General features: G+C 38.2%; 1 protein-coding gene across 6 annotated transcripts in view; it reads right to left on the bottom strand.

The window, feature by feature from the left end:
• Positions 1–22,881, bottom strand: part of apba1b (amyloid beta precursor protein binding family A member 1b) — a 183,113-nt gene that overhangs the window by 148,431 nt on the left and 11,801 nt on the right. Inside the window, exons 5-13 of one of the 6 annotated variants that reach the window (XR_015500926.1) lie at positions 22,115–22,260; positions 21,601–21,633; positions 21,329–21,418; positions 15,945–16,148; positions 15,685–15,864; positions 7,676–7,888; positions 2,293–2,412; positions 1,961–2,228; positions 856–1,221 (exon numbers count right to left, since the gene is read on the bottom strand). Coding sequence is in view for 2 of the 6 variants with exons in the window: in XM_087270322.1 (XP_087126448.1) it covers positions 2,088–2,228; positions 2,293–2,412; positions 7,676–7,888; positions 15,685–15,864; positions 15,945–16,148; positions 21,329–21,418; positions 21,601–21,633; positions 22,115–22,260 (1,127 nt within the window). In the remaining 4 variants the exon portion in view is untranslated. Of the gene's footprint in view, positions 1–855; positions 1,222–1,960; positions 2,229–2,292; positions 2,413–3,207; positions 3,693–5,449; positions 5,931–6,069; positions 7,889–15,684; positions 15,865–15,944; positions 16,149–21,328; positions 21,419–21,600; positions 21,634–22,114; positions 22,261–22,881 lie in introns of those variants that run through there. The other 5 variants (XM_087270322.1, XR_015500927.1, XM_087270323.1 and 2 more) reach the window with 5 other exon arrangements.

The following is a 22,881-nucleotide window of genomic DNA, read 5'->3' as shown; positions in this document are numbered from 1 at the left end:
ACATTGACACCTTCAAATGGTGTTAAAAGTGTCACATACAGCATTTATAAAGTATAATTCACCCAAAAGGTCATTTCTGTCTTCATGTAATGATGTTTTCATGGTCGCGAAATCGCACATGAGCTGAAATCGCACTGTTTATATACTGCCGAGAACGCGCGTGTGCACGCAAATGACGCTTACTTTAGTGAACACAACCTGCATATGCTGTGAATAACAGGTAATGAAGTTGTAAATAACGTTCAGTTTGTAGCACAGAGCGATCGTTTGAGGAGGTTTGATTTGCATGTGTGTGTTTTTTTTTTCACAGTGACAGCAGCCATGAGATCCAGTAGGAAGTGCAAGTGAAACCTCTGCGCACATCATTTACATGATCATATGGCATTTTAGAGTTATGTTTACGACAATCATGTTTTTTCTTTCATAGCGAACACAAAGAGTTGTGCATGAAAATAAATGTTTACTGTGTCAGTATAACAACCCTAACTTATATATAATGGAAATATACTGGTCTAATAACGTTGTCAATGGCAGATGACAAGCACATGTCTCAAACATAATAATTCAATTTTATAATTAAGAATAGTTGTGTTCTGATGTCACAATTTTACTGTGAATTAACAAACAGGACATTTTGAAAGTCTGTTCAAGTCCACTATAATACAAAAATGTGCATTTTAAGCAACAGTAGAGCTACACATAGGCCTGCTATTATTGTTGTTTACCATATGTTTGAGAATTAACAATAATAATAGGCTAATCATGTTATCCTTTATTTTAAATTTACAGAATTGTGAGCAAGAATCATGATCTTGATTTTAAGCAAAATAAATAGTGATTTATTTATTTTTTTTTGCCAGAATCGTGCAGCCCTACCCAGCAGTGTACTTTGCTTGTCCACAACGTCAACAACACTGAACAGGTTTGATTGTGTTTAAAGTAAAAACTAAAGTGTTAGCATGGTCTTTAAAGGTTCCCAGCTTTGTTCAATGTGTGACTCAAGGTTATTGCAGTTTCGCATTTTTACATTAGTTTTTATTTCAATACTGCTTTTTAAATATGCTGTACAATTCAGTTTTAGCTTCTTTCCTTAAGGGTTCAGTTGGTTTTAGTTTAGTTTTTATTTTGTGAACACGTTTCTATTTAGTTTTTAAATTTGTACTTTTAGAAAGGTAAGTAAAACATGCCTAGTTTCCTTTTTTGGAAATGAGGAAAAGATCCCTGTTCAGTCACACATTGATTTTAAGGCTCTGTTTTTAACCTACAAAGCAGTACATGGCTTAGCTCCAGATTACATTTGTGATCTGGTCACTTGTTCCACTCCTCACTCTCTTCACCTCCTCCTTTAAAAACCATTCCAGCCACATGTGACCTTTAGCCAGGATTGGCCAGCCCAGTCACCAGACTTACTCAATAATGTTTATTTCTGGTGACTGGGCTGGCCAATCCTGGAACACACTAACATTCATTCCTTTTAGAAATTTAATGTGGAGGCTGAAGTATGAGGAGCGCTATCCTGCTGAAGAATTTGCCCTCTCCTGTGGTTTGTAATGTAATGGGCAGCACAAACGTCTTTATACGTCAGGCTGTTGATGTTGCCTTATTGCTGCCTTATCCCTATTGCCGAATGTAACCCCAAACCATGATTTTTCCTTCAGCAAACTTGACTGATTTCTATGAGAATCTTATACTGGTTCCAATAAGTCTTCTGCAGTATTTGTGATGATTGGGATGCAGTCGATTAATGGGAAAATTCTACCTTCTGCCACTTTACCAAATGATAAACTTGAAGTCAAGTTATTATTTGTTGCTCTTATAACTGGGATTGACGACAAGACTTCTGTCACGCAGTGTAGTTTTAGTCTTTGTTTTCATTTACTAAAACGAACTTTGTGTGACCCAATTTTAACTGAAACATGACGACAGGGCAAGACACATTGAGTAGCTCCTCCCCTTTTACGAAATGGCCAATCACATAAAAAACTTGTCTATTATGATTTCAGGCTAAGCGTCTGCAAAAAAAAATGATTCACCAATATATGTAATGCGAGTTCACTCATCACAACCTACATTACTACATTGATTACCTCTCCGACAGCGTTTGACAGGATGTGGACGATCTTCTCGTGTGGTGTGGCCACGACACTCTGACCATTGATCTCGATGATCCGATGACCGACACGAACGCCTCCTCTCTCCGCAATCCCCCCTCGCATGAGGCTGCAGATCTGACAACAAAACTCATAAACCTCACAGAAGCAGGCAACACACGTCTGATGTGTCAATACCTACAATGCCATTCTGTACACTGAAGCCCAGCTGATAGCGAAGGTCTGGTCTGCGGATGAGCACCATGGTCACAGGAGGACACCTGACGATGTTCATCTTGATCCTGGATTGAGACTTGAGACCCTGAATCCAGAAAAGATGAACGATAGATCATTTTGGTGTGAGGCCTGCGTTTCCTGTTGATAAGTGCAGTACATTTATGCACATTGCAATATCTTTCACCCTTGTTCTTTCATTTTTGCAGTGTTTGTTTTAATGTTGTTTATTTTACTCAAAGTGATTATTAAAACATCTGGTAAAGTTTTACAATACATTAATTAAGCTGACTATACGGTGAATCAAACTATTACAAACTTTGACTTGAAGCAAAGAAATGTATCTATTTTTTCCCCAATACCTTTTTATTATATATTAACATGTACATACACATTTTTATGTGTCAGATATAACATAAACCAACAAACAAACAATTACACAAACAAAACAAAAGGCTTCTCAGTATTTTACATCAAAGTACAATATCACCTCTGTCACTAATCGTCAAGTAAAACATTAAAAAATCCACCACCTTTTAAAAACAGCATAAACAATCCCCAAACTCTATCAAAACTGATGTATTTATTTCTTATCATATATGTTATTTCTTCCATTGACATGTTTGTTACAATCTCTTTCAGCCAACAGGCTATATTGGGTGCACATTAGTTCATTCATTTTCTTGTCGGCTTAGTCCCTTCATTAATCTGGGGTCGCCACAGCGGAATGAACCACCAACTTATCCAGCAAGTTTTTACCCAGCGGATGCCCTTCCAGCTGCAACCCATCTCTAGGAAACATCCACACACACATTCACACACACACTCACACACTACGAACAATTTAGCCTACCCAATTCACCTGTACCGCATGTGTTTGGACTGTGGGGGATTTGGTGCACATATACTTCCAATTTAAAGAAAAAAGTCGTTTCGCTTGTAGAATACATATATTCATAAATATATATGCTCCATCTTTTTTTAACTTGATCTCCTTAGGATATAAATGAAATAAAAAAAAGAAATGTATCTCAATTAAACAAAAACTTGAACAGCATTAAGGAGAAAGAGCTACAATCTCATGAAGCACCGCAGGAGAAAAATACTGAATGAATCATTTAAAGTTGTTGGTTGTGCTTATAAAAACAACGTATTTAAATTTTATTGTCAAAATAAAAATATTAATTGTGGCTTGGAAGAGCTTCTGTGTTGTAATTGTGTTATTTTTTTTCTTTAGTTGTGTTTTGTTTTGCTTTTGTCATGTTTTTATGGGAGCGCTTGAAAATGAGATGCTGCATATCTTTTATTTTTTGAATAAATTGAAATACCGTTAGGGCGAAGCAGTGGTGCAGTAGGTAGTGCTGTTGCCTCACGGCAAGAAGGTCGCTGGTTCGAGCCTCGCCTCAGTTGGCGTTTCTGTGTGGAGTTTGCATGTTCTCCCTGCGTTCACGTGGGTTTGCTCCGGTTTCCCCCACAGACATGTGGTACAGGTGAATTGGGTAGGCTAAATTGTCAGTAGTGTGTAAATGTGTGTATGGATGTTTCCCAGAGATGGGTTGCGGCTGGAAGGGCATCCACTGCGTAAAAACTTGCTGGATAAGTTGGCGCTTCATTCCGCTGTGGCGACCCTGGATTAATAAAGGGACTAAGCCGACAAGAAAATAAATGAATGAATGAAATACACTTACATACAGTTGAAGTCAGAATTATTAGCCCCCCTAAATTATAAGACACTGTTTATTTTTTTCCCCAATTGCTGTTTAACAGAGATTTCTTTCAACATATTTCTATACATAATAGTTTGTTCTGTAGACAGTCGGAAAGAAACAAGACTAAAAAGGCTAATAATTTTGTCCTTAAAAGGGTGTTAAAAAAATTAAAACTGCTTTTATTTTTAACAAATAAGACTTTTTCCATAAGAAAAATATTATTAGACATGCTGTGAAAATCTTCTTGTCCTGTTAAACATCATTTGGAAAATATAAAAAAATATATATATATATATTAAAAGGGGGGGGGGCCTTATAATCCTGTACTGCCTTATTTGGGGTGTAACGGTTATATACATATATAGAACAAACAACGTTCACCTGATTTCCACATGTGTTGTTTCCACATTGTGTTGTTTCCACAATAAATCACACATTTTCCTCACTTCCAACTTTGGATACAGTAAGTGTTCATCATTCAAACACGTTCGATAAAGGCTTAGTTCACCCAAAAATTAAGATTCCCTTTAATTACTCATGTTTTTTTTTCTATACCCCCAGGGCCGGATTAACCAATGGGCCTTATGGGCACAGGCCCAGGGGCCCGTGCGCACTAGGGGCCCCTGCGAGGGGGGAGAAAAAAAGACAATTTCGGAGTGTCTTTTTAGGCTAATTGCAAATAGCGCATGTAGTTGGAATAAGCTATTCAGGGTTTACGCCCATCGATGCCTGATTGATAGACACAGGAAGAGTAAAGAGCTGTGTAACATCATAGCCGCAGTGGTGCACCTTGTAAGGCGCTCAGCCTCAACTTTTGACAGTAAATCAGTGTTTGTATTATGAAAGACTCAGATTCATAGAACTCAGATTCATAGAACTGGATTGGAGAAGCATTTTGCGTTATATGCCATGGCAAAAATATGCTTTATACGTTTGTAAAAGCAATACATTAAAATACCCTTAAAAAAGAAGAAAGAAAATTATATATATATATATATATATATATATATATATATATATATATAGTTTTATTAGTATTTTTATTCAATGCTTTGAAAAATAAGTTAAATCTTTGTAGACTATAAATACATATGTACTATATCATTTATTTAAATATGTGGGCAACAAATTATAGATTCATTTTATTTAAAAATTATTATATTATTCTTATTTTTTTAATTCAACTATAGGGGTGCGGCCAGGTAGGGGGCCTTACAAGACAATGTGCCCAGGGGCCCCTGAGTTCTTAATCCGGGCCTGCATACCCCTGAGACTTTTCTTCATTTTCAGAACACAAATGATGTTATTTTAGATACAATCCAAGAACTCTCTCATCCTCTCTAGACAGCAACAGTCTCGAAGCCTTCAAAGTCCAGAAAATAAACCAAAAATGTCTAAATATTGCATTTTTTTTTTGTGACATCCAAATGTTTCCAGAGCGTTGTTTTATTACAGTTAAACCCCTGAAGTCACATTGAATGTTTTGACAATGTTTTTGGTTCCATTTCTGTACTTTGAATGTCTCAAGATTATCACTGTCTATGGAGGATAAGAGAGCTCCTGGATTTCATCAAAAATATGTCAATTTATTTTTGATGAAGAATGAAGGTCTCTGTGGATTTGAACGACATTAGGTTGAGTAAAGATATCAAAGATATAATAACAGAAATTTAACATACTCTTTTAAGAAACGTTTGTTTATTTATATGATATGCTATAGTACACTTCAGTAACTAATTTATCTGGGGTCGCCACAGCTGAATGAACTGCCAATTACTCTAACATACGTTTTATGTTACTGCCAGCAGCTAGCTCTCTGCTACTCTCACATGGTCGCCCACTCAAGCTAAGCAGGGCTGCGCCTGGTCAGTACCTGGATGGGAGACCACATGGGAAGCTAGGTTGTTGCCGGAAGTGGAGTTAGTGAGGCCAGCAGGGGGCGCCCAACCTGCGGTCTGTGTGGGTCTTAATGCCCCAGTACAGTAATGGGGACTCTATACTGCTCAATGAGCGCTGTCTTTAGGATGAGATGTTACACTGAGGTCTCTGTGGTTGTTAATTATTGGCTTTATCTCCACTCCATCAGTCAGCTGGTGTGTGGTGTGTGGTCTGGTGCAAAATGGCTGTTGCCGTGTGCACTGGTGGTGGATGAGGATATTCTTGCCTATGTGCCCAGAAAAGCGCTAAATAAATTATTAATTATTATTATTATGGCAGATGCTGTTAATGTTGTGAAATTTAACAATATTATATGTGTAACAATATATATCAGTATATGTGTAACAATATGGTAAATATGTGTTTGTGACTGAATATATGAATGTTATATGGTGCTCCAATGTCAAATGGTGCTGCACAGACTATATTTGTCTTACTGATGCTGCTCTGATGCTGCTCAGACTAATCTGTCTTACTGATAACTTTATTCTATTGGAAGTGTAATCGTTCAGATGCATATCTCAGTATTATCTATGTAAGTGATGTTTTACCTGACTTTTACTACCTCATAATATCCGCTTCTATTAGGAGAATTGGCTATGAGATACAATATGCCTAAGCGAGATGGTTATAAGGTCATTACATCCCCTGCTGTCTTCAAGGGGGCACCCACACCAGAGCACTCGTATCATCCCAGAGATCATAGAGAAAGACTATAGAGGGGCTATTATCCATAACATACAAGGGACTTATCTATAGATGACATGGTAAGGTTATCCTTGGGCTAAATAACAATTAAAAACTAAACTTAGGGGATACGTCAGCCTGGTCTGGGGAGCAGGATACAGCTGGGACACAGAAATTGAGACTAATGATCAAACTGTAGATATTGGTGAGATATGATTTGTTATCAACCCTAAAGGAGGAAGACAGTATGTATAAAAACTGTATGAAAGGGGCTGCTCAGTGGGACATTTGATCAGATTACCCCTGTTGTTGCAAACTGCGCTTGTGCCACGGCCATGTCACCCTGCAGCCCAAGACCGTTTACTCACTGAAGTTAAGCAGGGCTGAGTCTGGTCAGTACCTGGATGGGAGACCACTAGGGAACACTAGGTTGCTGTTGGAAGTGGTGTTAGTGAGGCCAGCAGGGGGCGCTCAACCTGTGGTCTGCATGAGTCCTAATGCCCCAGTAAAAGTGAAGGGGACACTAAGACTCCGTCTTTCGGATGAGACGTTAAACCGAGGTCCCGACTCTCTGTGGTCATTAAAAATCCCATGGCACTTCTCGTGAAAGAGCAGGGGTGTAACCCCGGTGCCCTGGCCAAAGTCCCTCTATCGGCCCTCACGATCATGGCCTCCCAATCATCCCCTACCACAGAATTGGCTCTATCACTGTCTCTCCACTCCACCAATAGCTGGCAGCCTTCGCATTATCCAAGTGGATGCTACACACTAGTGGTGGTGTGGAGAGACCCGCCCTCATGATTGTAAAGCGCTAAACACAATAAATGCGCTATGTAAATACACATTACATTACATTACATTGTGACAATAAACGCTTCAGCCTGAGTAACTCAGAACGACTTCAGACTTCTTTTGTAGACTTTGGTTGTTTCCTGAATAATATCTAAAGAACCAGAACAGATTTCCACAACATTAAAAGTTAAAAATGTCAAATTTAGCAAAAGAAGCGAGCCATACTTTAATGATGCTCTGGCAGGTGGAGAGCGGCAGTCCGACCAAACTGGTGCCGTTGACGGTCATGATTTGATCTCCGATGTTGAGTCTTCCGGATTTGGCTGCGGGTCCACCGTGCATCAGGCTGGCGATGATGACGGTGGGCAGGATGGAGCCCCAGCCAGACTCCACAATCACCACACCCAGAATCTCCCCCTTCTGCTTCTCGATGTACACCTAACACAAACAAAGAGGCAGCGCTCACAGGACATGCTGGTATCAGAACAGTCGAGGGTCAGCATTGACTTCCTTAAAACGGTGGAAAAAATACTATGGAAGTCAATGGTTATCGATCATTCTAGAAGTAAACCACTCTGTCTATGGCTAAATTCACTGAATGTTTGCCAATAGTCTTGTTATATTGAAAATAATGTGTTAGCTATGTCAAGTTAGAGAAATGATTGCTATATTTGCACCACATTCCACCTGATGGTTTTGTCAACATGTTAACATCTTAACTGACTAATGTATATTTTCAAATGAACTTGTCATGAAAGCAAGTCATTGTATAGGGTGGGGGGGAGTTGGAAGTTGGGCTGCCCTAATAGTAACTCTGGGGGCCCCAAAACTGTGTGGGTCCTTAGAATCATCCTAATGTCCACCCCTCCACATACAACCCCCTCTCACTTCATGCTTCCTGCTGCATAGAAAATCTATAGGCTGTTGTGAAGAGGAAGATGAATATGCCAGACCCAGCAATGCAGAAGAACTTGAGGCTACTATCAGAGAAATGGGCCTCTCATAACACCCGAGCAGTGCCACAGACCGATCAACTCCATGCCACACCGCATTACTGCAGTAATTCAGGTAAAAGGAGCCCTAATTAAGTATTGAATGATGCCACTTTTCAGTTGGCCAGGATTTCTAAAAATCAACTTCCACTGTATTGGTCCTGAGTATTATTCTAATTTTCTGAGATACTGAATTTGGGGTTTTCATTAGTTGTCATCATAATCATCAAATTTAAAAGAAATACACACCTGAAATATATCAAGTAAGGTATACACACACATATATATATATATATATATATATATATATATATATATATATATATATATATATATATATATATATTTATATATATATATATATATATATATATATATATATATATATATATATATATATATATATATACAATATATATTTGAAGTCAGAATTATTAGCCTCCTTTTGGTTTTGATTTTTCTTTTTTGAATATTTTCCAAATGATTTTCAACAGAGCAATGAAATTTTCACAGTATGTCTGAAAATATTTTTTCTTTTGGAGAAAGTCTTATTTGTTTTATCTAGGCTAGAATAAAAGCAGTTATTAATTTTTTAAACACCATTTTTGGGACAAAATTATTAGTCCCTTTTTTCGATAATCTACAGAACAAGCCATCGTTATGCAATAACTTGCCTAACTAATTACCCTAACCTGCCTGGTTACCCTAATTAACCTAGTTAAGCCTTTTAATGCCACTTTAAGCTGTATAGAAGTGTCTTGAAAATATCTAGTGAAATATTATTTACTGTCATCATGGAAAAGATAAAATAAATCAGTTATTAGAAATAGGTTTTTAAAACTATTATGCTTAGAAATGTGCTGTGCTGTGCCTTTACAGAATGAGCACTGTGCTGCGTCCAACAGATTGCACTATCATGTTTTTCTCTTCTTCTTCATTCTTTCATATCACATTTTACCTGTTTTTATGTTTTGTTTTGTTTTTACGCATTTTTATTACTTGTTTTTTTATTTTTATTTTACTTGTTTCTTTTATTCTTGTTTATGTAAAGGACTTTGAATTGCCATTGTGTATGAAATGTGCTATATAAATAAACTTGCCTTGCCTTGCCTTGAAACAATCTTCCCAGAACAGAACAGAAATTGGGTAAAAAAATAAACAGGGGCTCTAATATATATATATATATATATATATATATATATATATATATATATATATATATATATATATATATATATATATATATATATATATATATATATAAAAACATATATAAACATATATATATATATATATATATATATATATATATATATATATATATATATATATATATATATATATATATATATATATATAATGGGATATATATAGCCTGGGATCACAGCAGCACTCAAAATACAGCTCTCTATCAATCTAGCTACATTAATCCCACATTTATTGTTATTGAAAGGACAGAGAAAAAAGAAAAAAGTAAAACAGGTTTAAAACAAGTGAAGGGCGAGTAAATGATGACTGAATGTACAGTTTGGGGTGAACTATACCATTAATGAGCATCACCTGTACATCACAACAGTCTCGAGTCCTGTGCAGAGGAGCTCCAGAAAGATAAAAAGAAGAGTGGCAACCGTGGAAGATCAGAGAGAGCCAGCCTTGGGACAATTTATATTTGGTTTTGGTTTCGGTTGTCATTTGTAAGAGGCTTCCACCACCCTAGGGTTTCTGCAGGTTTCACCAAGTCATATTTAAGACCATCAAAATATTTTGAAGACCATCAAGAATGGAAGTAGATTTGTAAGGCTAAACACTTAAAAGGATTGACCTAAATGAAAAAAAAAAATTTTTACTTGCCTTATCAAAACAAATATTCTAATAAACTATATTATTCATTCATTTTCTTGTCGGCTTGGTCCCTTTATTAATCCAGGGTCACCACAGCGGAATGAAGCGCCAACTTATCCAGCACATGTTTTATGCAGCGAATGCCCTTCCAGCTGCAACCCATCTCTGGGAAACATCCATCCATACACACTAACTCACACTCATACACTACGGACAATTTAGTCTACCCAGTTCACCTGTACCTCATGTCTTTGGACTGTGGGGGAAACCAGAGCACCTGGAGGGAACCCACATAAACACAGGGAGAACATGCAAACTCCTTACAGAAATGCTAACTGACCCAGCCAAGGCTTGAACCAGTGACTTTCTTGCTGTTAGTTGACAGCACTACCTACTGCACTACCGCATCAGCTATAAATTATTTTATTATTATTATATTATATTATATTATAATATAATATTATTATTATATTATATTGAGGTTCAAACTAGCAACCCAGCGACCTTCTTGCTGTGAGGCGACAGCACTTCCTACGTCGCCACTGCGTCGCCATTATTATTTATATTATATATTATTTTAACTATACTTTATTTGTATACATACTTTTTTTTCAATATGATTAAAAAAATACTTGTTAAAAATCTTAATAAACTAAATGTAAGCACAACAGACTGTTATAATACTAATTAAAAATAGAGGTTTGCTAAAAGTTATGTATTGACGGTGATTAGATGTGTTGGATCGATTGGTTAGATTCATACAAACAACAGAAAATTAAGACGTGTTTAAAAATATTGAAGACAAAATGAATCTCAGTGAATCTAAGGCTTTTTAAGACCTAAAATTTTGTTTTTGAAATGTATGACCTTTTCAAACTTTTTAAGACCCCGCGGACACCCTGTGCCCATATATTTTATGTTTATTTTATAATTAAGAGATGTTTTTTTTATAAACTAATTTCGAGAGGGTCATGATAAAACTCACTGCAAAGGATGTTGCAGAACTCAAAACCAGGTCGAATCAGGCTTGGAAATCGGGCGCCAAAAAGTTCATTGAACTGGCTTGAGGGCTTATACCATCAGGATAACAGAGCGCCAATTGATTTTGACTATTTTGACCAATACTTTGGCCAGAGATGTTTGGGTACCCATAACCCAAATTTTTAAAATGATTTATACACCTAAAAATTTCAGTGGGAAAATCTAGCTAACTGCCCCCACAAGACTCTTTTGAATGACTCCCCTACATGGGTCATGTGCTCGCCATCCTGCCAGATGTACAACATCGTAGAGACTAAGAGATCTCTGGGAATTAATGCATACGAATGAAAGACAATCTCTTGAAATGTTACAACTAAGGCAGATGTATCTGTGAATAAAATGCCATAGTTTTCCTCATATGCTGTGTTTATTCCAACCGATTAATCAATGTGTTGTTTTAAACCTTATAGCAGATGAAACTTTTGTAGGTGCCAGAAATGTATGATGTCTGGTACTAAACGAAAGCTAGTGACATTTGCAATACATTGGTGTAAATAAAAAACTAGTACAAACAGTATTTGTCTTGTAACCTTTGATGTAAGATTACAAACTAACATGAGATTATACTACGTGAAATCAACATGCAGTCTGGTAATGATTGACCCTTACTACGATGGTAGGGGCGTGGCCCCGCCCTTCATGGCAACTGCTCATCGGAAGACCATGGAGATGGACCAAATCAGGTCACTTAAAAACACACTGCAACAAAGAAACTTTCCTTTTTTCATTAGCTGGCTTACGCTCTCTGTTGCTCTCTGCCCCCTCTTGCCTGCCACTGCACCACCATGCGATTGGGTCACCACAAACTTTCCATGCAAACCTCTTGAGTTTCAAAACAGCTGAAACCGCAGCAGTCTGCTTCTTGGTAACCCAGAAGAACATCCACTCACGAGCGAGGAAATCGTCATCGAAGTGAGTCCCCACCCAATCAGGAGCACCGCATTTTCCCAAGGCAAGCCCGGCGAGGAAAACTTGACTTCAGCAAAAGGCACAAGTAACACAAACTAATGTTGTCTCTTGCTGATCTGGTGCAGATTGATCTAAAGCAGTTAAAGATAAGCAATATCTCTGCTTTTGTTGTTTTTCAGTTGTGATTTTAAGATCTAGTAAGAAGTTCTAGAATTAATTATAGACGGTTGTCAACTCCTCAGAACTGCCTTTCTGTGTGTGTTTGTGTGTGTGTGTGTGTGTGCGTGCTTGCGTTTGTTATTACGTAGTTAGCTTCATGTATCGTGGTGTAGCTCAATAAATCTTTGTTCGCATTTTGTAAGAACTGTGTTCTTGTTTATGTGCTTCTAAGTCATTGCCTCGAGCTGTAGATCTTGTTACCTAGCTAAAAGCTAACCCAATACCGAGTTATGTTATTATCATTGGCCATGGAAATAACATAAACAAGATTGGTAAGATACGATCTCTTCTATTTGCTGGACAAATGGTAGATAAAGTGTGAATCTTTTAATCTGATTCAGTCTGACTCAATTGAGTCTAATCAATGATTTGAATCTTCAAGATCCGATTCATTAAAATGAGCTGATCGACCTAATAACATAGGTTGATCCCCTACAGTCACATGCTTATAATTGTTCATGGCTGGTCCTGCATTAGCTAACGCATAATTCTCCAATCAGATGATTCCTAACTGACTAAATAACCAGAGGTTCTTACACTTCAGTATCTTTAGGTGCGTTCGACTTCATGCAGCGCTGCGCAGATCGATCGAAATCTGTCTTAAAGCGGTGCATGCTGGTTAGAAATCTTGTCCGGATTGATGCTGCACTGACACCATAGGACTGTCACATGTGGCATCAAAGTACTGCGACAACGCTCCGAGATCAGACGGCTGATTCAGACCGTGCAGCATCTGAAGAGCGACTGCAGGAGCTCTGATGACGACACCGATATTACACGATTAGCCAAGTTCACCACATGACAACAAACACGTGTATTTCAGGTTTATTATTGGACAACTTCCGATTCAAAAGTTTCAAAACAAACAATTCACTTTTCATCCCCTCTCTATCTTGTACACATCATGCTTATTAAAAAACTACAAATATTTTACCGCAGTATCATCTTTTGTGAAATAATCTGGTTATAAAGGCTGGATTGTTTGCACAGATTGTGCAAACAATAAACAATTGATAGATTGTTTTTTTCAACTTTTTTATACAGACTATTTACTGCATTCAGCTCGACGAACGATTTAGTGAATAACCTAAATATGAACTCAAATAAGTCTTACAGACTTGAAATAAAATAACGATCATCATTGATCGTGCCACCCTAAAGCTTTCTTAACAAATTAAGTTAAAGAACTATTTTATTAAATAATTATAAAATGGTTTTATGATTTTAATATAAATATATGTTTTAGTTCCTGTCTAGCAGTTTATACCTGCTCTTTCTGGGAAACATCTGCTTAAAGTGTAGCTCACTTATTTTACCTTTTGTTCAATCTTTTTGGATTAAAGTGCTTTTTTTGAAAATGCTTTCATTATCCAAAATAATCTTATTTATTAAGATTTAATCAAAACACCTTGTTTTGCGTTTTACATAGGAAAGATTTATATCTATAAATGTACATAAATGTAAGCCCCTTTCTAGCATATTCAAAAAAGAAGTATTGGAGTGATGTTTAAACTCTTAGAATTTGTGCTTATTGCTTTGTATTTAATAGACCTGTCCATTTTTATATTTATATTAACCTCTCATTTCCCCTTATTTCTCTCCTGCATTTGTTATATATTTTATTCATAATTATTGTTTAAAAATGAACTATAGTTTGTAGAGACTGTATTCTGTTTTATTTGTAAATGTTTTGTTGTTATAAATAAAAATAATAATAATAATAATATGATGGCGCCATGTGATCGGTCATCATGACTGCAGCAACTTTGAGCCCCGAAGTGTCCGGCTTGACGGCTCCGTTTTCAACTCCGCTCTGCCTGCGCTCTTCTAAATTCGTTGATCACCGGCTGCAGCTGTGTTTCATGTCGAACGCACCTTTTGTCTTGAAGAAATCCCCCTTCCTACCCCTACTCCACCTCCTTTCCAGATTGGACGACACAGTGGCCCAGTGATTAGCACTGTTGCCTCACAGTAGAATGTCACTGGATAAAGTCCCTACTGAACCAGTCAACATTTCTGTGCGGAGTTTGCTCGTTCTCCCAGTGCTCACATGGGTTTCCCCCGGGTTCCTCCCAGAGTCTAAATACACAAGACCTAAGTAAATTGAACATACCAAATTATCTTCACAGGCTGCATTTACACTGCAGATCTTGATGGTCAGTTCCGATTTTGTGACTGTATCCGATTTGTTTGATGACCTGCTTACATCATCTTTTAAAAGCGACTCTTATCCGTTTGTCTGCATTTACACAGCACACGGCAAAGGCGCAATGACCTGGAAAAAAAGAGCGGGTGCTGACAAACAGCTAATAATTAAAGAGAGCTCTTTTCTCTATTCCTGTATGTAATCTGTTCGCAGCTTTGGACAAGCTGTCTTATATAGTTTATGACAGAAAGGTTCTCATTTGTGTATCTTCTTTTCATATATAGGCATTTTTAAACCTTTAGGCAATGTTATAGCGTGATTTATGCACGTGATGTATGCACTAGTTTTATATTAGTTTATAATGGTTACGTGGCGGACATTGCGCTCTCGCTCTCGTTAACATGCTTAAATACCTGTGCTATATGACAATATAAAAGCTGTTTAGGTCCTCGTGTATGAGATATAAGGTGTGGGACTCTTCTGAAGTCTGTTCTAAAATGAATGCGTCAGACTTGACATCATTAGCTATGGTTTTTAATGACGGACGACTCGCATTGACAGGTGAAAATCCGATCTACCTGCTTACACTGCAGACACGAGAAACAGAGCCAATTCATATCGGATAAATTTCCACATATGAACGAGGCCTGAATCTGATTTGAGTAAATCAGAATCCATGTAATTTCTTTTTGCTTACACGTCCATGGGCCATATCCGATCTGTGCCACATGGGAGGTAAAAAATCGGAATTGAGTCACTTGAACAGTGCAGTGTAAATGCGGCCATAGTCAAGCTTTTAGTAAGGTTTATATCTCTCCCTAACCATCCCTATATTAGCCAGAAATAAGTCAGGGGAGTTCATAAAGAACAGCCTGACCTCAAACTCCCCTCTTGCCCTGCTGATCTTAAAAGCTCAGAGCTCTCTGCCGGGACGGCCAAAAAAGTTCTATAATCAATGGTCAGCTAAGTGTGAACTCTTAAAAGTGTTTAAACATCCGCCGGTTCCAGTCACCTTCTTACCTTTAAGTGTGAGCTTTGAACATATTCGTACTGTTGTATTTGAGGACAGCCAGTGGTGAACTTACATCTCTGCAGTTTTCAGACTTGGAGAAGTGAATGAGGTCGTCGTTGTACATGTCCTGAGTGTTGAGCAGGTCGCTGTACTCTCTCTGGCTCAGGTCTTCTGGATCGATGCCATTGGCCCTCAGAAACTCCTGATACGCCACACTGAAGGCCTGGCCGATGGACTGAGCGATTAGCTGAGCCTGGCGGATCGAGAGAACCATAATAATACAACACACACCAAGAGCTTGCAGATTTGCAGAAATGATATGGAGTCACTCACATCTTCTGACTCGAAGACATGGCAGATCATCTTGTACTGGCGCCGGTCGTCTCGAGCTGGGTTTGTGTGTTGCGTCTCGGCGGTGTCCAGGTTTTCCTGTGCGCTTTGAGAGCGGATCATCTTCCTGCGAGCCATCAGCACAACCATGTTCCCGATGTCTGCGATGTACGAGATGGTCCTCAGAGGATGGTCCATCATGGTGTCCTGCCAAAACGAGGACAGTAAGCATGTTTTTTTTTTGAGGAACATTTAATAAAAATTTACTGTAGCTTATTACCCGAACTACAAATGAGAGCTGAAGATCTTTGCCCTAGCCCGACGGGGCCTGGCGGGACCCAACGGGTTTGGGTGGGTTTGGGCTTAATTTCTAACATTTTAAACGGGGTCGGGTCAGGCTTGGGCTTGCTCGGTAAATGAACATGTGATGCATTTCGATTAACACGAGAAAGTAATCAAATCGTTTGTTACAACATTAAAATCTATCCCTACAAATGTCAAACAAATGATGACGGAGAAGTCAAAAAGAGCGAACTATGACTGCAATCAGGCTACTCGCCAGTTCGAAAAAGTGGCGAAAAAATCCCACTGAGCCTTTATCTTAATTTCTTTATTGCCAAATACCTGTCATAATTTAGAATTTATTTTAATTTAATTTGTTGAGAAACACTTATTTTTATTGGTGTGTTGGCCAATTTATAGGCTAAGTGTATGTACCTAGGCTGATTTAGAATGCTGAGATGTTACGATGTTACAGAAGACTTATTTTTATTTCTTCATTCCAACTTCTAAGTGGCCTATAGCCTACGTTTGTTATGAATAAATAATGTTAAAACACATGTAAACAACTCATTCATGAAAAAAGGCAAAGGAGCTGTGTGCATGTGCACATTTGAATAATGTCGGGCTGTAAACGGGTTTAGGCTTTTAAAAAGCTGTCAATCAAAATAAGCTTATCAGGCTCAGGCTGAATTCTGTCGGGCTTGGGCCCTAACTTTTATGGCCCGATCACAGCTTTACTAAAGATAAATAAACAAAAAATAAACAGAAATAAACAGAAAATATTTAAAATAAACAAAAAATGGTATAAAGGTTTAAAGCCACATGATGTAGAGCAAGGGTGCCCAAACTCAGTACTGGAGGGCCGGTGTCCTGCATAATTTAGCTCCAACTTGCCTCAACATACCTGCATGGATGTTTCTAGAAAGCCTGGTAAGAGCTTGATTTGCTAGCCCAGATGTGTCTGATTATTGTTGGAACTAAACTTTGCAGGACACCGACCCTCCAGGACCAAGTTTGTGCACGCCTGATGTAGAATAAACGATGAGGTCCTTTTCATTCTGGGTTAAACTAATGCTTTGAACTTAAATTACAAAATCTCCTTCATATTTTTATAAATATAAATAAAAGTTAATTCACAAATATTGTACAATTTCGGTTCGAAATTGAATTAACCTTTAATAACTTTAATTCTGAGGTTGAGTGCTTTTCATTTTACATTAGTTAAATCATGAACATGTAGAACATTAATATAAATACTTTTTGCAACTGAAATTGTTTAGTTACTCACTACTTAATTATTGCATAAAAGTAATGAGAAATAAAGGAAAACATGTTTGTTGTGAAAAAGAAATTATATTTCTAAAACCGATTTTTAAAAATTATATTATATTTTTATTTATTATATTTTACAGGTTTTATATAATTTTTATTTTATTATATAACAGAATTATAAATTCATTGAATAATTTTGACATTTTTAATTGAATGCAATATAAACATCTAAATAAATTTTAGTTTATCTTGTCTTAGAAGAAATGTAGTTACACTATAGATCACTGTGTATACAAAATGTATTTTTAGTGTATTTTTACTTTGACTAAATTCAGAGTTCTTTTCAGTTTGTGTTCAGTGTGAAGTTTCTGGAAGACTAATGTTAAAGTTAAATATTTAACATTATATGGAAGAAACATTTTTTTTCTTTTAACTATTTATGATTTACAATTTGAAAGGAATAGTTCACTCAACAACTTTCTTCTGTTGAACACAAAACTAAATATTCATAAGAATGTTGGAAACCAGCTCTTATTGACATCCACAGTAGGAAAAAAAATGCTATCGAAGTCACGGGAAGAACATGCAAACAAGCCGTAGTGTCACCCCAACATTATTCAGCATATCTTATTTTGTGTTCAACACAAGATAAAATCTTAAACAGATGTGGAACAAGTGAAAGGTGAGTAAACAGTGACAGAATGCTCTTTTTGGGTGAACTAGAGAAATAAGCAACATTTTTAGACAAATAAACAACTTTTTTGAAATATAATCGCAGCCCTGCTAATGAGTTCAAGTATACAGTTTTATACAATGCTGGTAACATAACAATTCTTTGATAGTAATTTAAACTATTCTAATTAACTAAACTCAATGGTTATATTAGAGTATTTGACACAGATAAAGTTACAAAGACAATTGGTATGGAAACCAATTGGATGGAAAAGATGGAAACCCTTTTGCATTCAGAACTGCATTAATCCTTCATGACATAGATTCAACAAAGTACTGGAAATATTCCTCACGGATTTTGGTCCATATTGGTACTAATGGCCCCAATGTGTGCCAAGAAAATACCCCCGACACCATTATACCACCACCACCACCATCAGCCTGAACTGTTGATACAAGGTATGATGACTCCATCTTTTATTGACACCAAATTCTGACCCTACCATCTGAATGTCGCAGCGGAAATCAAGACTTTTCAGACCAGGCAACATTTCTATCATTTCTTCTACTGTCCAATTTTGGTGAGCCTGTGCGAATTGTAGCCTCGATTTCCTGTTATTAGCTGACAGGAGTGGCACCCGGTGTGGTCTTCTGCTGCTTTAGCCCATCCACCTCAAAGTAGGACGTTTTGTGTGTTTAGAGATGCTCTTCTGCATACCTCAGTTGTAACCAGTGGTTATTTGAGTTACTGTTGCCTTTCTATTAGCGCAAACCACTTAAAGTCACTAAAAGTCGCTAGATTATGTCATATATCAATTTGTATATTACTGACGTCATCACGTTCTACCATTTCTGTTTGTTTATGGACCTATGAACATATTTTTTTTGCACTACGCTTTATGTAAGCATGTCAATTTAACAAAACTGATAGCTGCTTGAATACAGTATATCATTATAGATGTGTAGTGAATTTGCAGTAGGCTAATCACTCAGATGTAATAAACTCAGACAAGTTCCAAAACTCTTACTTAAAATATCTGTGATTGTGAAGAAGGAAAGAATAAGCAGTCAAATTAAATTATTAAAATAAAGGAGAAGCAGATCAGTTTGACTGTACGAGGGAAATACCTTTACACTGCCAGTGCTAAATCATTTGCTGTCAGTCCACAGAGGAGTGTTCTGCTGTCAGGCTACAGGTGGGAGAGACTACTGTAGGACTGGGCTGCCTGTGAGTGCTCTGAGGAGGGGGAGGCGCTGGCTGCATCACCCGCAGCTCGTTGAGAAGCGTAAGGACGGTACAGTATGGACAAATAACAGTCTATAAAAATCTCCAGTAGCACAAAAAAAAGCGCTTGATTTGTCGCTAGTTGCTTTTTTGAAAATTTGTTGTTATAGGGGTCTGAAAAGTCGCTAAATCTAGCGATAAAGATGGCAACACTGCACAGAACTGCCACTCACTGGATGTTTTCTCTCTTTCTGACCATTCTCTGTAAACCCTAGAGATGGTTGTGCGTGAAATCCCAGTAGATCAGCAGTTTCTGAAATACTCAGACCAGCCCTACTGGCACCAACAACTATGACACGCTCAGAGTCACTTAAATCATCTTGCATCAGCAGATCATCTTGACCACGCCTACAAGCCTGAATGCACTAAGTTGCTGCCATGTGATTGGCTGATTAGGAATTTGTGTTAACGAGCAGTTGTACAGGTATACTTAATAAAGTAGCCGGTGAGTGTATGTAAATATATATATATATATATGTATATTTATACAACAGTTCTGTATGGTTCTCGAATCTGATTGGCTGATAGTCGTGATGTATTTAAGTAATATCAGCACCCGTACAGCCTCTTTACCCTTTGTGTATTACTCCGCCCATATACAGCCAGCAAAAAGCAGACACTACAGATCTAAAGTTTAAAAGATGCTTGCTCAACTGTTTAACTGTCAGCTTATGATTTGAATCCAACGCGGAAGAAAGTAGTTCCTCATACAAAAGGGTTTTGAGAATCTCCAAGTTTGATTTTGTTTTTATATACAAAATTATGCTGTCAATCTGTTGTATAAACGCAATATCACACTTGTAGCAGTGCGATATGGCTGTATATCGCATTGCTACTCGTGTGATATTGCTCATATATATAACCAGAAATTTAATCAAATATCTGAGCAGTTTTCAGAGCATTTTGCGAGAGGTTTTATACATGCATAATAGAGGTGTGAACCTATACTGGTCTCACGGTTCGGTTCGGTTACGATTATCATGCCTTCGATTCGGTTCAATTTGATATCTCGGTGCATCACGGTGCATTGACAATGCTTTCCATATATAGTGTTATATTTTAGGGGGGAGGCTATAACAAGCTGTCTGTATAAACACACAGACACACAGCAACACACTGTCTCTCATTCAAACACATTCACAAAAATAGACAGCATCAAACAAACAAACACACACACACACACACACACACACACAAACACACACACTTAAGCCCTTGCAACAGGGAGAACTCGCGCTGCGCGGAGCAGAAAAACAAAAAAAACGAAAAAAATAAGCACTTTTCGGACGGTCCCTTACAGAGAGCTCCTCTCAGCGCGAGCTCTGCCGGCCAAAGTAAACGCAGACTGCGAGGGCTTAAACGGAGCAGTGCTCGTAATGTCGAGCGAAAAAAAGAAAGACAGCTGTGAAACATAACCAGCTTTGTCTTTCTGTAGGAAACACACTTTAGATCTTTTTAGGGTAAGCGTTTTTTGAGTTATTGCCGTCTATAACTGAATGTGTGTCAGGAAAATCGAAAACAAAACCAACTGAAGCGCGCTCATTTCTGGCGCCCCACTGGATATACAGCGCCCTAAGCATTTGCCAATGGTGCCTATGCCACGGACCGGCCCTGAGTTGGCTGAGTGTTGTAAATAACGGTGCTCACCTCCCTCGCGACAGAGTGCATAGGAGATAAATGACGTCACTACATAATAACCGGTTATGGTTATTACTAAATCGATACCGAATTGTCCGCGTCTGCATCGCGGTGCACCGAAGAAACAATTAATTTTGACACCCCTAAAAGCAAACTCCACACTAAAAGCAAACAACATCTCAAAGCAGCTTTAAAAAGATAATTTAAAGTGAGACTGGCATAAAAGTGTGTCGTGCACCTGTGTGTAAGCGCTGAGCACTTTGATCCTCTGTGTTGAAATGAAGAGGTCCACTTCTGTGCAAGACGGCGGCCCACTCTCAGTGCCCTGCTAAAAACACCAGAGAAGAAAAAAACTGTTAAAACACAACATTATATCCTAGAATGCCAAATACACCACTCTCTAGATCCATCCAATCATACATGTAAGACTCTCAAACAACACAATATCAAAGAAAAACGAAATACCACTGCTATTAAAGCCCTGCATGTCTACAGGAACAGATAGCATACCTTGTTTCTGATTTTAGCCTGTGCCTGCGCTGTCTGCTCAACAAGAGACAAATAAAAGAGAACGATCAAATGAAGCCCACAAACAGAAAGGGAAAATTGGGGGTGGCTCAAGCACAGCGTGATTGGTTTAAAGACGATGAATACACCCAACTGAAATAAAACAGGATAATTTGGCTGAAGGGGGAGAGGTGGGTGGGGTGTTGTGGTGGGTATTGTGGGAAACACTATCAACCTTTCAGCTCTGATCAGAATGACATCAGTGGCCCCAGAGACTCAAACTGACACTCCGATTCAGCAGACTGCCACTCACATTTGTTTGTTAACACAGATGCTGGATATCCAGAAACGTTCGTGACATATTTTTGGTCCCTAACCTCGTACGACCTCAGATGAATCAGTATATTAGTGGGTAAGTGCATGTTTGGGCACGCTCATAATGAGAAGAGACAAGAGCATGGGATAATTGGTGCACTAGAGGAAACTCCAGCTCTGCATATGTTGGTGCGTTGCTCACCCGGACACGGCTCATGGCCTCCTGGGCTTGCTGCATGCGGGCGCTCTTTGTGGGCGTTCTCTCTGACAGCAGTTGGGTGGAACCCAGATAGTTTGCAGCAAATATGATGCCGTCGATCAAATCCTCAGGATCACAAGGGCCAGGAACTGCGGAAACAGCCAGACCAGAAGTACTAAACTGGTGTCATTGCCCCAGAACGCATCAAACTTTTTTGCATTTTTTGCAAGATTGCAGTTTTAAAAAGCATGTGTGCAGTCAAATAATAGATTTGTCTAACCAACTTGCTACTGTAAACTAAATTTGGCAATGCTTGCCACGCCTCTGTGTTTTTCTGATTGGTCCACTGCTTTGAAACAGACATTAGCTCTCTTTCACACAGTGATACCGGTAAATATGCGAAAAATTCAAGATGTCCTCGCTGCAGTCCACAGCTTGATGAGGTAGGCAATCTACATAGCGGACCTTATGCAGCCCACTACGATAGCCCCCATGACGATTGGGTGACGGTTGGGTTTAGGGTAGGGGGAGGTGTAGGCGATCATCAACTACGTAGTGGACCTTGTATCGCCCACTAAGGCAGCGCCCACGCTACTGTGATAATTGGGTTTAAGGTAGAGGGAGGTTTAAGGAACTTTGTCGTGTACCTTATACAGCCCACTAAGATAGTGCCCATGCTACTCTGACGGTTGGGTTTAGGATAGGGGGAGGTGTAGACTAGAGATTTGCGCGGAACAAAATTTTGAATCCCGCTCCCGCCAGGTTTTAGA

Source organism: Danio rerio, chromosome 10 (genome assembly GCF_052040795.2).
Source record: "Danio rerio strain M-AB ecotype USA chromosome 10, GRCz13ab, whole genome shotgun sequence".
Taxonomy (NCBI): domain Eukaryota; kingdom Metazoa; phylum Chordata; class Actinopteri; order Cypriniformes; family Danionidae; genus Danio; species Danio rerio.
Note: the sequence above shows the minus strand (reverse complement) of the source record. Positions and strands in the feature narration are given on the sequence as shown.